General features: G+C 29.8%; 1 protein-coding gene across 1 annotated transcript in view; it reads left to right on the top strand.

Moving 5' to 3' along the window:
• LOC106471997 (sorting nexin-2-like) overlaps positions 1 to 17934 on the top strand; it is a 34733-nt gene that overhangs the window by 13220 nt on the left and 3579 nt on the right. The window contains exons 3-9 of the mRNA XM_013932629.2: positions 1473 to 1684; positions 3112 to 3358; positions 3943 to 4217; positions 10413 to 10506; positions 12555 to 12760; positions 13052 to 13195; positions 15768 to 15920. Coding sequence (XP_013788083.1) covers positions 1473 to 1684; positions 3112 to 3358; positions 3943 to 4217; positions 10413 to 10506; positions 12555 to 12760; positions 13052 to 13195; positions 15768 to 15920 — 1331 coding nt within the window. The remainder of the gene's footprint in view (positions 1 to 1472; positions 1685 to 3111; positions 3359 to 3942; positions 4218 to 10412; positions 10507 to 12554; positions 12761 to 13051; positions 13196 to 15767; positions 15921 to 17934) is intronic.

Here is a 17934-nt window from a genome sequence, read left to right as displayed (position 1 = left end):
TAATTTGTGTTCATTCTTGACTGAAAGAGGCATAATTTATTTCCTAATTTTTTTATGGTGGTTATGAGATCGGTGAAATCTACCAAACATGTACAGAGATTAATTACTGAAAATAACATAAAATATAAAAAAAAATTACCTAAGAAACACTTGATAACTATCTGGACATTATAAAGAGTTTTCATGTGAAATTTTAAAATTTTCTGATGCACAAAAGTATTTTTAATCATAAAATGAAAATTACTTTGTATGTTAGATAGGCAACATGCCAAAAGAAAAAAAAGGCATGTGAAAAATATGAAAATTTTATATTTTGTGTGTAAAAGCATTGTAATGTTTATTGATAATATACCAAATTTTGTTAACATTTGCTTATTAATTTAAAAGTTAAAACATGAAAACTATAATAAGCACAAAATGACTACAAGGTTGGTTCCAGGGACTTACCCTGTGCTGAAAGAGTTAATTTCATTCACATACATTGAAAAGCTTTTAAAGGGGCTCTCATTGTGAAAGTGTTAATGAACATTCATATTCTTTTATTAGTTTAAGAATAGTTTGGTCTTGGTGGAGACATTCATTTGATTGCTATAGACTCCAACTGTGTTGATTTCAGAAAACCTAAGAAAAAATCTTTTCATGGTAATAGCCCAAGTAAAGTAAAACCACAGCCTTTTTTATTTGGACTTTTTGTGAAAAATATGAAGAGGGTGGGGGTGATTGGACTGTGTATATCACCTCCCAAGATTCATGCCTGCTTATGCGATATTAAATAATACAAATTATAGATTAGAAACATAACATGGTAAAATATGCACTTTATATAATGTGTAAGTAGCCAAAGGGTTGGCAGTGGGTGCTGCCAACCAATTACCTTTCTTCTAGTCAGCAGAGGATGATATCGTTAGTAGCTTTGCTTTAACAAATACAGGGCAAAAATGTTTGTTGGCAATGGAAATTGAACCCAAAACCCTTAAATCTTGCTTCTGAACTCCAAATCGTCAAACTTAAAGTATGAAAAAAAGCTGTAAAGCTAAAATAGGTTTGATACCTCCAGTTGGCAGTGTGCAAATAGTTCATTATGTAGCTTTGTGCTTAACAACAAACATAATGGCAATATTTTGATTACTTGGATATTAGAATAACCAGAAACCCTAATTTCAATTATTTGATTGTTTTTATAACAATCAATATAGAAAGCAGTAATAATCAGAAATACTAATTTTAATTAGTTGGTTATTTTCGTGACAATCAATTTAATCATGATTTCAAATAATCTGTTGTTGGAATAATCAGAACAAATAAATTCAACTAGTTGCTTATTTTTGTGACAGTTGATTTAATCGTAATTTGATTAATCAGTTATTGCAATTAATAGATTAAATTGCACAACTCTGTATAGAATTATGATGTGAAATAAGTTTATTTTACATCAAAATAATGCATTATTTTTTTCTTCTTATATTTTACAGGAGGTGGAGAAGAGGTTAATCTTGATGATGATGGTCCTCCAGTTAGTCCAGAGACAAAATTTGAATTCTGTACTCCTGAAGAAGAAAGAAAATCTCCATTCTTGGAATCGTCATCTGATGATAAAATTACAGAACCTTCTGCTCCTGCTGAGATAACTCCAACTGGACCCCCAAAACCAGCTGCCAGGAAGGCAGCTAAGTCACCAGAAGAGGTTAGTTTGTGGGTAATTGTTTTGAGATTATAAGTAAACAGAAAAAGTTATTTTTTTGTTCTATTAAACAGACGTTTACCAAAACCTACCAAGTTTCATGTTAAACTAAACATTAAAACTGCTTAGAAGTCAATTAAGTCACTGTTCTCTGTTTTTGCATTCTTTTTGTTGTGTTGAGGCACATGTATTTTTGTGCTGAAGATTGTGTACAGCTTACATGTATATACAGTGGTTTGTTTATGTGATGCAATGTTTCTTAAAACGTTTTTTATTAGAATGTAGACTTACCTCAGAAGTACAAAAAGCCTTTGTTGAGTTGTTCTCATGCTTTCAACAAACATGATACTAAAATTCTTCATACAACACAGACCATGTTTCAACCTACTCATAGTTCTTCATTTTCTACATGATTTATTGGGCAGCAATATTGGATCTTAGTTTCAGTTCAAATGAATGTTATACAGTTGTGGTACTTCATTACTGCCAACTGACTTGTTAGTTCCTTGTCTTTTTGTCATATCCACAGTTGATGTCTTATGCGAATAGCTCTAATCATAATGTGCCTATGAAATTGTCAGCTGTGTTTAATGTGTCATATTACCGTAAAAGTCTGTATTTACTTGGAGGATATTACTGAGTATCACATTTCACCTGTGTGTGTGTGCTTTACACATGCTGAATATGGTTATTGACTTTGCAAATGAAGGAACCATGCTCTTCCTGGGGTGTTTGAATCAGAGTGAAGTTATGATCACATCCTACAGCTTCCTACTTAAAAAACATTGTTATATTTATTTTTGTCACATCTAGAATTAACATATTGTGAAAAAGGTGAAATCTTTGTTAAATTGATACTCATTTCAGAAACAATAATATTAGCAACAATTAATTCCTTTGGAAATAATGTCTTTTAACATGATTTAAAGTATAAAGTGAGGTATTTGAGTGCTACTATTTGTGTATGAAATTTCCAATAATGAAAAAAATATTTTATACCAATTTATTCACAAACATTTGAGAAGAAAAAAATTTGAAAGTTGTGTTTTCAGTGTTTTATTTCTAGTATTTGTATTGTTTCTAATTCCTAAATCCAACATTCATAAACACATAAAAATATCTGTAAGCCTTCTTTAAGTCTGTCAATTTAAACAAGACATTTTGATTTATGTTTATAGAAATAATATTTACATTGCTTAAAAAAATACAAGAATGTAGTAGGAATTTATTGCTTTAAGTTACTGACTTATGGATAGCTTATTTTAAGAATATTTATTTATTAGATATAGCAGAAAGAACCAGATTAACATAGTTTTTTTAGTGCTTGTGCAAACATTTTGTTTTTAACTTTGGCTAAGTTGTGACTCTTTGTTGATGGAGGAAATGTAATTTATAACACATTTTAAGGACACTTCAATATTTCCTTACAGCTAGAAGAAGAAAGTGGGGACCAGTTTCTGAATATTTCAATTAATGAACCTCAGAAAGTTGGGGATGGCATGGGAGCTTACATGATATACAGGGTGGAGACTAAAACTAACTTTCCATATTTCAAAAACAAAAATATGATAGTCTCTCGTCGATTTAGTGACTTTCTTGGCTTACACGATAAACTCGTACAGAAACATCTTCATCTGGGCCGATTGGTTCCCCCTGCACCTGAGAAAAGTGTTATAGGTTTGAAAATTTTTAATTTTAATGTTTTGGAATAGCTTATACATGTATTTTTTTTAATTATTTTTTGCTCTCTGACAAAGGACAAGTATCAGTTTAATTTTCAATGAGCAATTATATTTAAAATGACTGGTTTCTTTCAGAGATTTTCTCAATAGTAACACTGAATAATAAAGAAAATGAATCTTAACCATACAAAGTGATTTAAAATTTGGTATTTATATTTGGAGCATAGTTCTATGTGATTTATTAATATATAGTATTCTTTAAATTTAATTTTTGAAGTTCTGTTTTTAACAGCAGATTACTAATGTAATTTTTTCTTTACAATTATTATATTTTACTCCTATACATTATATTTACTACATATTGTATTAAGCAATTTAACAATCAGTGGATTATGCATCTACTTAGTATAGCATTTTTAGTAATTTAAAGTCTCTCTTGACAGTTAGGACTTGTGATAGTACTAAGAAACCTTAACATATTACATTAATAATAAATATCCATGTATTTTTAAAATATACTACCACTTACATGTTAAAGTTTAGTTTGAAGTGTTCTAACGGAAGCATGTAAAATTCTAGGCATGACAAAGATAAAAATGAGTAAAGATGAATCGGGAAGTTCCTCTGATTTTGTTGAAAAAAGACGAGCAGCCTTAGAACGCTACCTGAATCGCACAGCAAATCACCCTGTTCTTCGTTTGGATCCAGATTTTCGAGAATTTTTAGAACTTGAGTCTGATCTTCCTCGAGCAACCAGTACATCTGCATTAAGTGGAGCAGGAGTTATGAGATTGTTTAACAAATTTGGGGAATCAATGAGCAAGATGACTTTTAAAATGGACGAGTCAGACCCAGTAAGTGTGATTGTAGATATAATTTCTCTTGTAGCTTTACTTGTAACTTGGAATTCAATTAATCTCTGTGTATGTATGTTAAATAACCTAATGCTTTCTAAGTAAATTATTTTAAAATTGTTTCATTACTGATATGCAAATTCTGATTTTAATGATGAATAGATAAATATATCCATTGGTGATGTTAAACTGGAAAATGTGTTTTTAAGTTATTACTGTAAGGGTAAAAAAAGCAGTGGAAATATTAAACTGAAACAATTCATAGTTTGAGAAAAATACCAACCACTTAGAAGAGATGAAGTTATAAACACTAGGTTATTGCAACAAAAATGTATTAGCACTTTTTAAAAGGATATTAGTTAGAAACCATCTGAATTGTTATGAGAATGATAATCAAGTTTATAAGAATACATGTACTTTAAGATATAAGGTAGAAAATATCAACATCCATTAGTTAATAAAATGTGACTAATTGAGAACAGCATTTGTATTAACTTACAGTGAGTATAAAATATTTCCTAGAAACCACTGTCTCCTTTATAAATCCTAAATCTAGTCTACTTTAAGTTTGTTAGTATTAGAAGCAGTACAAAAACTCGAGCATGTTTGACAGGTGAACTTATCTTCGTCAGAGGTAAAAGCAGAATACCTCTGCTCCTGTTGGGTTATACTGTTTGTATTTGAAAAATAGAATCTAAATTTTAAATGTTTGTTTGTAAGTTTTTGGACTAATGTGACAGTGAAATCAAACTTTACTCATATTATTAGAAATTTTGTAAACTGAAATGGTGCCTCTGTTATAGATTGCTCACATATTATTATGAACAGTGTTAAAATTATAATTGATAGGAAGGTACAGTGGGGTACATACCACCATAGTACAGCTACAGGGCCTGTAAAATTAAGCCATTAACCCTATCTTGAATAATGAGCATCATCTTGGTGTGAGGGCACACCAGCTTTTCAAAATTTAAGTATTCATAATAATTCTAAACGTTTTTAATCAAAAATATTTTAGTGTTAATATTTTGTTATTTTTTAATAATATTAGCGTAATTCAGGAAAAAAGCTGTTATTTTATTTTTTGCACATCTCTGAGGACTCTTCTATAAAGAACACACTTATTAATTTTTTAAGAAGTTTCTGCCCATCCTAGTACATAGGTTTAAAGTTTCTAAGATATTAACATACCTTGAGATACAAGCATTCATGTCCTGTTTCTCATGTGAATAATAAAGAAGGTGGGGAAATATTGAAATTTTACTGTAAGGCTTGTGACATTATATGTATGCCATTGGGAAGATTAAAATACAAATCAGTATTAATTACAGGATAAGAACTAGTTGAACAATTAAGTTGTTATTAAGCTTATTAAGTACTATTTTTAAGCAAAACATTTTTTTGTTGTTGTTTTACATATATTTTGTCAATCTATATGAATGTTTGAAATTGTTTGGGAAACATTATTAAGTGTGGAAACACTAAGTGTAAAGATTTTGAAAATTCAGTTGACTTTAGTCTTGTTAGTTCATTTGTAAGCACAACAGTAAAAGATAAGTTGAAATTAAAAAAAAATATATATATTATAATGAAGCATACTTGTAGTTTGTGTTGTGTTGAATTTACAATAGTAAGCAAATATTTTTTAGTTTATAGCTAAAGTACTTTAATTGAAGCCAAAGAAAGTAAAGGAAAACACATAATTTAGTCTTTTGTTTTATAAGTAATTTGATTTTACTTATCAATTTTAGAGTTATTAGAAAATGCCAGATTTTACATATTTTGCAAACAATAACAATTGATTAATCCAGAGACTTAGACTTCATTTTTTTCAGTGAAAAGGAAGAAAAAAAAAAGATTATGTTTAAACAAATATTAAAGGTTATAAACTGCTTAATTTCAGTAATTAGTGCAAAAGAAATTAGAATTCAATCTATTTTCACTGGATGCAGAAAAAAATGCTTATTTTCTGCAAATACCAAATAAATTCACATTAAAAATGTATTTAGTTATGGTTGCACTTTGATAAACACATAATATCTACACTTTGTATAGTCTAGTTGATGTATTTTTAAATAACAGCAAACCAAATGAAGTACAATATGAAAAGTTATTTAATTAAATTAATTTTTAGACATTTTAATGTACCATATTGTTGTCAACATACTACATTTACTTTTTAAAATTAAAATAACATATAATTAAGTTGAAACTAAAACTTTAGATAAAATTCCTTTACTAGTTTTGATGTGCTTTGGAAGGATTTTACTTAATTCCAGCACTATTTGTATATTTACAAAGTAATCGACAAAAGCAAATTCATTGCTTCGTCAATGGAGAGGTTGGGGCAAAACTTATGGTTGCTGGTCTTATAGTTTGTGTGCAACATATTAATCAATAAATTAAAAGTTTGTCTTTTGAAAAAGAAGTTATTCAGATTTTATTTTGAAAAGTGTTTTCTCTACAGTGTTTGACTACCAAACTACTTGTGTGATATTGTCATTTAATGTTATATTTAGTGGAAAGTGGTTAAAAATGTAGTTTTTAACATAATGGCACAAATATCAAGTCTGTTGACTTTGATCACTGTAGTGTTGGTTTTGACATAGCATAGGTTTGTCTTTTTAGCAGGTAGACTGTGTTGGTCTATTACTCTTCATAAACAAGCAAGTGTAACACTACTAGATATTTTATAGATACATATGTAACAAGTAAACAATAATCTAATGATAGTTTTTCATTAAAAAATAATCTGTTTGTATGAATATTATATTTGAACAGTGAGGTGATGCGCATCAGATAAAGATGGAGAGCTACTTCCTGTATATGTTTGGATATTATGGTATATTCAGGTGAACTGGATATTTGTTCCAGCTATCAGATAGGTCCACTAAATAAATAACAAGAGATTCGTTCAAGATACCGATTGTAGAGAATTAATAAACCTTGCATAACTGAGTTAATGTTAAATAGAATAACAAGACTGGGCACAAATCTAGAACAAAGTGCACAAGATGTATTAGACAATCAAACACAGACACGATGTATATATTTGCAGTTCTCATGCCAAATGGTTGTTCTTGGTGGCTCTTCTCCCACTGTTTTGATCAAGACCAAGTCCTAGACATTATCTGTTGTGACGTTGTTGCAGACTACCTAAATGCCAGGTTCTCCAAGAAAGCTCACATTCACTCAGCTCAACATGCATTACCCATGTCACTAGTCATTCTCATTACAAATTAAATAGGATCATAACCTCTAGATATCACCTGAACAACTGTTGAAGAAAATAGCTGTTGCCATTCTTACACAACATTGTGTTAATCAATGTTCTCCCTGAGTGGTAACGGATGTTAATTACTTCGAGAACAACAAAGAAATAAAGGCTTGAAACAAGATCAATTTAACAATTTTCTCTACTGTGTTGTGTGAAACCTTCATACATCCAGATCAAAGAATGAATTCAGGTTAAATATTATAAAACAACGAAAAGATAGAAATATATGGTATATTCATATATCACACTTTTATCATTGCCTTGGGTAAAATAATTTCTTTATTTTCTGTAATAGCTCAGCCTGGTGGTTAAGGTGTTGGACTTACAATCTGCAAGTCACAGGCTCAAATTACATCACTAAACATGCTCATCCTTCCAGCCACGGTAGCATTATAATGTGACAGTCAATCTTACTTTTTTAGTTGGTAAAGAATTGTCCAAGAGTTGGCAGCAGGTGATGTTCACTTACTGCCTTCCTTCTAGTCTATCACTTCTAAATTAGGGATGGCTGGCACAGATAGCTTTCAACTAGCTTTTGTGCAAAATTAAACAAAGAAGCTGTAATTTCTTCCAAATTTTTTAAAAAACCCCCACTTGTCAGTTACAGACATAATAAAAATATAAAAAACATTTTAGTCCACGGTGTCATTCAGAAATCTACCCCTAGTATGAACTTGGGTACAGCCTGTTGTCATAGAAAGAAATGCATCACTTGCCAATATGTTAACACCACAACATCCATATCTGGCCCTAATGGGAAATTTCAAATACAACAATCGTTCACTTGCATTTCCATAAGCTTGATATACTGTGTTTGCTGTAAAAAGTGCAACATGTAATACGTTGGTCAAACGGGTCACCACTTAGGGGATCATTCACGTGAACATCTCTCCTACATAAAAAAATAATGATGATACAAAACCCACAGGTAGACACTTTAATAATCCTTCCCATTGCATGTCTGATTTCTCCATATTTGGACTCGCACTTGCTCCATCCACTGTAAAGCAAAGAGAAGGCCTGGAAAAACGTTTGATTTTTAGATTAGGCACTGTTAATCCCTTTGGAATGAATGAAGAGTTCTCTTTCATTTAACTTCATCCTTTCTTTTTCCCCGCCCTACACTTTTTTATACTTTCTCACACTGGAATTTTATGGCTACAACCTTTCGTTCATTGTTCGCACTCTTATTCCTCTCTAGCCTGTTCACTTTAGTCACCCACTTTTGTTACTTTTATATTATTTTCTTTTCACAGTCATTCTTCACTCCTATTAAGTTCACTTACCCTTTATTGTTACATCTTTTTGAACAATATTACCAAATGCACGTGTTCATTTATTTTCTAACATTGTTGCATGTATTTTTGGTCTAAGTTTCATTTTTTAAATTTATTTATACAATTTTTGTACTTTTATTATTATTATTATTATTATGTTTTTATTTTATATGTTACTTCTATTAGCTCGTTTGTAGCTTCAGGAACATCGTCTTGAGCCTTCGAGCCACATGTTATTTGTTCTTTCAACCTAACCCTTATATTAACATTGTCACTAGTTGCCTGTTGCCCAAAACATCATTTTCTTATTTTGTTAATAAAGTTGTTTTAATTTGGCGAGTTTTTTACCACTACTTTATATTCTATTTTGCACATTAATGGTACACATTAATCTATAATTTTTGAAACTTAATTTATGTCTACCTGACCTTCTTCACAAAGAGCTTATTAGTTTTACAACACACTTTTTTTTATGGAATATCTTTGCCCAGCAGTGAAATGATACTTAATATTTTAATTCTAAAGTAACAATATTCAGTATATTTGAAATATTTTTATCTGTATTTTTGTTTTACAAGTTTTCTTTTAAGTCAATTGTATTGTATTTAAATTATTGTTCTTTTTGAGGGATTAATTTGTAGCATGTGTCTTTAGCTATGGTTTATTATGTTCATTCTGTATTCCGTGTATGTATGGTGTTTTCTACATTTCTCTCTGATTTTCTTCATGCTTCCTTTCTTCTGGAATCACATTTTACTTAATCAGTCTCTCTCTGACATTCAGGTAGGATGTCTGCTGCTCTGCTGTATTTCATATCCATTTATTAAGTTGCCTAATACATTGCTTGAAACATCATATTATAGTGAAAGTGATATCTATTTTCTATTGTTATTATATTTTAACTTTTTAATGGAGTTGTAGTAATACTATCTAGAATATTTGTGCTGATTATCCATGTACTAAATTAGTAATAAAAATTGTTATTGATGCATATACAGCTTATTTAGTGTTTTACCCATGCACTAATCATATTGAAGTTAAGCTTTCATTACAAAAATATGACCGAAGATCATTTGGGAACAATACATAAAGTATGAGAAAATCACATTAACTAAAATAAATTGTAAAACTTTCTATATTTCATACCTAATAGTTTTAATATTCTTTAGTTTTGATTCCACTGATTATTGCAATTTTTCATATGTCATGACTTAAGTTCAATAATTCTTCTCTGACTCCCTTGACAATGAGAATTGGTAAGCTCTCAAAATGTTCATTATTTTACAAAAACTTTGAGTTAGTGTGTTCTTTAACTACTTTAATATCTAAGCAACTATAATACTGACATTGCAAAAACTGTTACGATTGCTGTTTCATCTTTGTTATGAATTGTTTTGTATTCAGAGAAACTGTTCAAAAGCTGTACACATGTATCTTAAAAATGTTCAAATGATTAATCTATGAAATTACAGCAATTTTTTTAGGTAACTGAATTAAATGTTGACATCTTGTAACTTTTGAGTGGATGTCCCTTTTAGCATTTAAGATAAACTTACAAATAAGTTGCTGAGATTTATTAATTCTTGAAGTTAAAAACAGACAATTTTGAAAGTTATATAAACATTTCTTTTCTCTTTTCAGTGGTTTGAAGAAAAACAACATCAAATGGAAAATTTGGAACAACAACTTCGTAAGCTACACAATAGCGTAGAGGCCCTGGTTCACCATCGCAAAGGTGAATTGAAATTTTAAGAATAATGTATCATTTGCATTATGTTTGAAACTTTTACAAATTCAGGATATATATTGTTTGGACACACTTTAGTTACCTTGCATTTTATTATTATTTTAAAGAGAGTTAATAATACCATTACACATTGTATATGTTTGTGCAAGCTGTGACACATGGGCAACATGTTTAGCACCTACATATTTTGTTCATAGTGAATTCTTTGACTTGACATGCAGTACCACTATGGTAGAATTATGGCTGGAAGTAAATGTCTCAGCCCATTCTGGGGAAGGATATTTGCATAATGAGGCTGTCCAATTATGTAGAACCAAAAGAAAATGTTTTGAAGAAGGGAACATTCAGTATTCTGAATCAAAATGGAAAGCTCACAGAGCATTTATGACAGTAACAGGCATTGTGCCAAAATGATAGTTACAAAATAAGAACCATTCTCAGAAGGGCATTGTGATAAAAATTGAATTGGCTTAGAAGCTGATTCATGTACTGTGAAGGATCTGTAGAAAGTTTATCATAATGTGTGGTCTGCAGTTGACCTCGTTATTTTTCACAGTAAGTTGTAGTGTCAAACAATAGTGCATATTCATAGTCATCAGATTGATCACAATTAATGATGTGCAGAAAGTAACTGCCCTTGTGTGACTAACCCTCAGTACAAGTAAAATTGTAAAATGAAGTCCAAATTTTGTTTTTATTTTATGTAAATATTAGTCTACCATCTCTATTTTTCCTACTTTTTTATTTTCTCCCTCAAATATCTGCTTTTTGGTTTTTTCTCTACTTTTTCATTTTAGATTACAATGTTAAATATTTTTGTCCTATGTCATGAATGCAAAATTAGTCATAAATAATAAGCTATACCTTTTGAATTTATAATTTCCATGTTTACAATAAATTGTGTTTGTAGTTTGTTTTTGATTGAGCTTTACTGATTATTGCTTGAATTTTCTTGTACCTAATTAGAAATTGTGACCATATAGTCATTGGTAATTACCTGCTTAAAAACTGTAATTGTATATTTACAGATGATTACCTACTTAAACACTGTTACCATATTGTTCCGTGGTGATTACATTATTAACAACTGTGATTGATCACATATTTACAGATGATTATCTACTTTAAAACACTGTTACCATATAGTCATTGGTAATTACCTGCTTAAAAACTGTAATTATATATTTACAGATGATTACCTACTTAAACACTGTTACCATATAGTCCGTGATGATTACGTTATTAACAACTATGATTGATCACATATTTACAGATGATTATCTACTTTAAAAAACTGTTACCATATAGTCATTGGTGATTGTAATAACAGATATAGAGGAGAATAATTTGTCTTGTCAAAGGGTGTTCTAAAATAATTAAACCAACCTGTGTGGACTTTGAAGAGAAAGAGAGAATTATCTGAAGCCTGGGTACAAGTGTGATAACCAATAGTGTAACGATTTTTGTACATACGTTTGACTTGTTTTGAATATATTATTTTAAAACAAGCTGTCTATTTATTGTTGAAATTTATTGGCAACAAGTCACAGACACCAACTGTAAAGAATCCGGCCATATATAACCTGACAGTGATTACCCGCTTGAAAGCTATGACAGTATAGTCATTGTTGATTACATTATTAACAACTGCGACCATATACATGCACTGAGAATTATATTTTTTATTAGTAGAGGAAAAATTTGAAATATTAAAAATTTCATAAAGAGAAGTGGTATTTAAAAGTGACCATCAGCTATAAGTCATTTACATTGCTTTCATTTGACTTCTTGCCTATTTTGCTAGGTGCATCTTTGCTTGGCTTGTGTTACTGTTGTGTATTGCATTTACGAAGATTAAAGTCTTAAAATTTATTATTGGATGATTATTTTCTTAATATTGACAGATACAGCTTTGCTTAAATATATTTATTCATTAACTTGCTAGATGCAGCTTAGCTTAGCTTTCTTTACTCTGGTAGAAAGCCTGTTTTGAAAAATAAAACTTTTTCTTTAAATAAATGTTGTTATTTTAACAGAGCTGTGCAACACCACAAATTTGTTTGCTAAAAGTATAGCCATGTTGGGGAATTGTGAAGAGCATACTGCCCTTTCTAGAGCACTCTCTCAGCTTTCTGAAGTTGAGGATAAAGTGGAGCAAGTGCATATGAGTCAATCAAACAAGGACTTCTTCTTATTAGCAGAGATGTTAAAGGACTATATTGCACTCATTGGGACTATTAAGGTAAGACATATTTGCACCCAGTCTCTACAGTTTGCAGTCTTAATTATAAAATTAAAAATGTGCCTGTAACTAAAATTTGGTACACTTATAAGAAGAAAATATTTTACTTAAAAAAGAAACTTTTTTTAAATATGATTTTCAATACTTTTCTCAAAATATATTTAAGATGCATATATGTGTTGTACTTCAAAAACTTCTTCTGCCATTTTCAATAAAAAATAATCATCACAGCTCTTATTAGGGGTCTCATTATTGAGTGAGGTAACTACAGTGATTTTTTTCTCTGTACAGAGTGTATTCCATCAACGAGTGAAGGTTTACCAAACATGGCAACATGCCCAGCAGATGTTAACCAAAAAACGAGAACAGAAAGCAAAGCTGGAACTTGCTGGTAAAACAGACAAAATTGCTCAAGCTCGAGAAGAAGTGACAGAAGTACGAGATTACAGTGCTCACTTGTTTATAAAACACACACTAAGCGGTATTTTTAACGTACACATTACCAACTAGACTTTGAAACTTGAATAGAACTTGAAAGATAAATAGAACAAAATTAATATCTATAAAAAAAAAAAAGTCAAATACCATCGATGAAATATTTATTTTTTATATTTTTTCAAAATCAACGTCATTGTTCTTAGTAGTTATTTCACCTAAGTAGTTAATCTGGAAATATCATACTTTTCTGTTTCTCTTGAATAAACCTATAAATGAGATAAAACATGCTATTTTAAGTATATAAGATAAGAAAGCATGGGAACTTTTTGTGGAACTGATAGGACAAAGCATCTCTTATTAGCAAAAATTATAAGGTATTTTTAGAAAAATTGTGAATTTGAAGTTTCCAAATTAAAATTAGTAACATGAAATTGCAGGAAATTTTAGAACTTTTTCTTTTTTTAGACTCGGGTTTCACAAATCAAGCTGATGCATCAGTATTAAAATATGTGTGCTAATAGTTATTTTATTGATGCTTAGGATTTTAAAATTATTGGAAAGCTATTATATCATTAGAACTACCATTTATTGTTTTTGAAAATTTCACACTAAACAATTATTGGGCTGGTCAATGACTATCATCACTTTAACTCTGCAGTGTCAAAATTGGTGCATCCTGCCCTAAAGGCAAAATTGCACCATTGAATTTTTCAAAAATCATACAAAACAAACTTGTAGTCTCTTCTTTTTTTTTCTTTTTTTTCTTTTTTTTTGTTGTTGTTGTTGGATCGTTTTTTTACCTACTTCAGGGTGGAAGTTTATTTAATAACCTTTTACTTATTTAATTGTATACACAAAAATAAAAGATGTGCAAACTTTGATTTTAAACAGTATAATGTGGTACTTATGGCTCTTAGGAGGAAATTCGAAATATTTTTTACCAAAATAACACTAAATTGAACCTTGTTATCTCAGGTTTAGATTTATTGATCTTAGCCAATCACTGTTCCTTAACCTCAATAATCATGGTGTGATGTAATTGCCTATATCTCAGCTTTATAGGTGTGATGAAAGCCATTTTTCTGTTTCAACTGTTTAAGCTAATATGGCTTCCATTTCACGGGACACTTGGATAGAAATTGAAACAAAGTGCTAAAAAAGCATAGCTTGATGATATGTTGTTAGTAAAAAATGTTTTGTGAACAACTTCTACCACAATTACAGTCGTTATTTTATAGATCTTGATTTATTTTTTATACATCATTTCAATTATGATGATGCAGTATGGTAGAATAAGAAATGTTTTTCATGGACCAAGATGAGATAGGCTTATTTAGATCAATGAATTTTCATTCAATTGTTCCATTTTGCCAACAAGGCCACACTTTTATTAAGCATTATTTGCCTATGTAACTTCTTGAATGGACAAAGAAAATTACCAAAAAGAAATGACAAAAATTTATACACAAACAATTATTAAATTTGTTTTAAACTTATTTCATATATTAAATGAAACCTTCTGATAAATGTGTTTTTTTTTATTAAAATTGGCTTCCATATAATTTTGATATGGTAAAAATTTTCAATTTCATATTAAGCTCAAATTTACAGTTTTTATAAAATAAAAACTATAGGATAGTTTTACAAGAATGTAGGAAAACATGAAAATCAGTAATTTAAATCTACATTAAAGGTAAGCATTTTTAATTGTTTCTTGAAAAAATGAGTAAATATTTTCATATTTGCAGAATTTGTGAATTCTTACAAATACCGAATATAAAAATTATTTTATTTGCAGAAGCTGCATAGTCTATAGAAAACTCATCTCAACTTTCAAACTTCTTCATCCAATAAAACAAATCATATAATAGTTATACTTTCTGACTGTAATGAGGTTAATCATGTTTTTATCAAAACACTGTTGTCCTGAGCTGGCCGTGGAACTTCTTTGCCATCATTAATTGTGCCTAATCTTATAGCCATGATTATATACTATTGCCTAGCACCTAGATTTTCACTTACAGTATGTAAGGGTCACATCTGCAGTAAAAACACTACTAAATGATCATAAACAACTTGTCTAAATAAAGTATTATATATTAGGTAAAAATAAAAAACTTATGTTCTATTAATTCATCATACAACCAGTGTTGAGAGCATTTTGGTAAGTATAAAATTCTAATGAAATATTTGTTGAAGATGAAGAAAGTATATTTGAATTACGTAATGCTCTTCTTCATTTTTTTAAATACAATTGTGTATTTTATTTTTCACTCAATTACTGTAGTTTTTTTCCTTTTATCTAATTTAATATGGGTCTTCATTCTTTTTGGATTATTATCAATTATGTTTCAAGGAATTAGTTTCCCAATAACAGAAAACACTCCTGTGTTAAGCAATTGCTAAGCATAATGTGAGGTGTTACTTAAAACATAAGTGTTTACCATATACTATTGAAAAAAGAAAGCAAGTTGACAGCATAATATTTAAAAAGGGTTTAAGAATATTTGCAGTTGTTGATAAAAATTCAGTTTTGAAGATATATAATAAAACATATTTTAAATCTTAGTGGGAATCCAAAGTAGAAAGCGATCAAGAAGAGTTTGAAAATATTTCCAAAATGGTTCGAAAAGAAGTGGAACGCTTTGAACACTGTCGTATACAAGATTTCAAGGATACAATTGTCCAATACATGGAGTCTTTGTTGAACATTCAACAACAGGTAAACTATGTGTATTCATATTTCTAAAACTCTTAACACACTACAAAATTTGTTATTGTTCATAAAAAAAAATCTTAGTCCAACTAGAAAAACGAACTTTGCCATATAGAAGCAAAGATGGAACCACTGTTAGTGAAATATTTAATGGTGTCTCTTGTGCTATTTCTGTGTGTTATATAACTTACTATACAGACAACAAAGGACCTTTGGTCCTTCATAGATGCCTTTGCACAAGAGAGATGTGAAAAGTCCATGGATTCACAGAAACTTGTATGTTTCAGTCAAGAAATATGGATTCTGAGATTCATCCTTGATTCTAGTTACACAGTATTGAAAAAAATTAAAGGTATCTTGCAAAATTTGTGCATGTTTGAGAGCTGTGATGTTATTGAACATGAGACACATGGATTGCCCTGTCAAGCTCACTGTTTGTGCTAAGCACAAGTTTCCTTAGATTTCTTCTTTTCTACTTCACATTCATGTTACACACCCACCTTTAAAAGCAGTAAAAATGTCAACTCACCATTTATTTTTCAAGAATTGTAAGTGCCAGTTTCCACTACTGTCTGTCCTTTTTCCAAAGCTAAAACTTGCGTCATCTTGTTCTTTTGCGTACAAATTACAGTATAAAGGTATGTGAGGCCTTTACCCTTTGGGCCTACCTGAAACTCTTGTAATGTCATACGACTTCATACTTTCAGTTAAGAGATATTAGCCTATTCCTGTAAGATAATCATTCCATCTCAGAAATCACCGTATTAGTAGACCTCCTCTGAACATGTATCATTTCTTAAGTAAGAAGATCAAAATGTACACAGTATTCTAAGCAGTTGACATTGATTACCTTTTTTGTTTTGTGAGTATAGTAAGAATAGTACTATAAAAAGTATCACAACTGTACATCAACTAGTGGCCATTTAAAATTTATGTAATCTATTGATATGTTCATCTGTTTTAAATCACCAACACCCAAGTTTCAATTTTGGTTGTTTGTACTAAATGACCAGTAAAGTGTCAAAAACTTTACAAGTTTGAAAATAACTAAAATCTATATAAATGATTTAGAATTGAACAATGAAAATTCGTGCAAATTATTGCTTTACATAGAAAAGAAAATAGACAGTATATTGTTGAAACCTTCAAAAGTGCAGTTCAAAAAAAAGTGTTTTGCTGTCACTAGGAGATACAAATCTAGTGAGAGGATGGAATGTACAAAACATTATCTAGACTGGAGAATAATCTTTGAAAGAATGTCAAAACCAAATTCATTAAAACCATCCTCAGAAATAAATATTAAAATGCAATGTATGCATGAAGCTAACACTGGCAATAAAAACTGTTTGAAAGTGGTTATTAGAAAGCAGTCTGTATGAAAAAGTTGGATTCAGAAAACCTAGTTTCTCATACATGAAATGGTCAAGCTTTACAACTTTGCAGCAAAATGTCAAGACCAAGTTGGACAGTGCATTATGGACCAACAATACAAATATTGATTGTTTTTTTTTCTATTTTGTTAAATAAAACTTTTGTGTAAGAAAAAAGTGAAACATGATGGTGGTTCTCGGTGTAATGATGATTTTCTACTATAAAAGAGGAAGATATTGTCAAAATTGTGGTTTTATGAAGAAGGGGTAGTATTACAAAATTCTGGATCATCACGCGCACTCTCTCTACTTGTTCCCAGTTCAAATTCAGTTTTAATATGTGGCACCAGTTGAAAATAGTATATAAAAGAAGCTCACTTGAGGAGATCACATGTTGATAATTTCAAATAATTGATAGCATAAATGGCTGTTTGTTGTCCTCGTATATTTAAAGCTAGAGGAGAACTTACAAAATATTGATTATTGTGTTTATTATGTTCCAAAATCGACTTTGTAGGTCTAATATTGACTACAACATGTAAATCACAACACTCTTCAAAATTTAATGTAAAAAATGTGATAAATTAGACTCAAGGCTCTTGACTAATACAGTATATATATATATATATATATATATATATATATATATA

Source organism: Limulus polyphemus, unplaced genomic scaffold (assembly GCF_000517525.1).
Source record: "Limulus polyphemus unplaced genomic scaffold, Limulus_polyphemus-2.1.2 Scaffold116, whole genome shotgun sequence".
Classification (NCBI taxonomy): domain Eukaryota; kingdom Metazoa; phylum Arthropoda; class Merostomata; order Xiphosura; family Limulidae; genus Limulus; species Limulus polyphemus.
The sequence above is the reverse complement of the archived record's forward strand: the minus strand, read 5'-3'. Positions and strand labels throughout refer to the sequence as shown.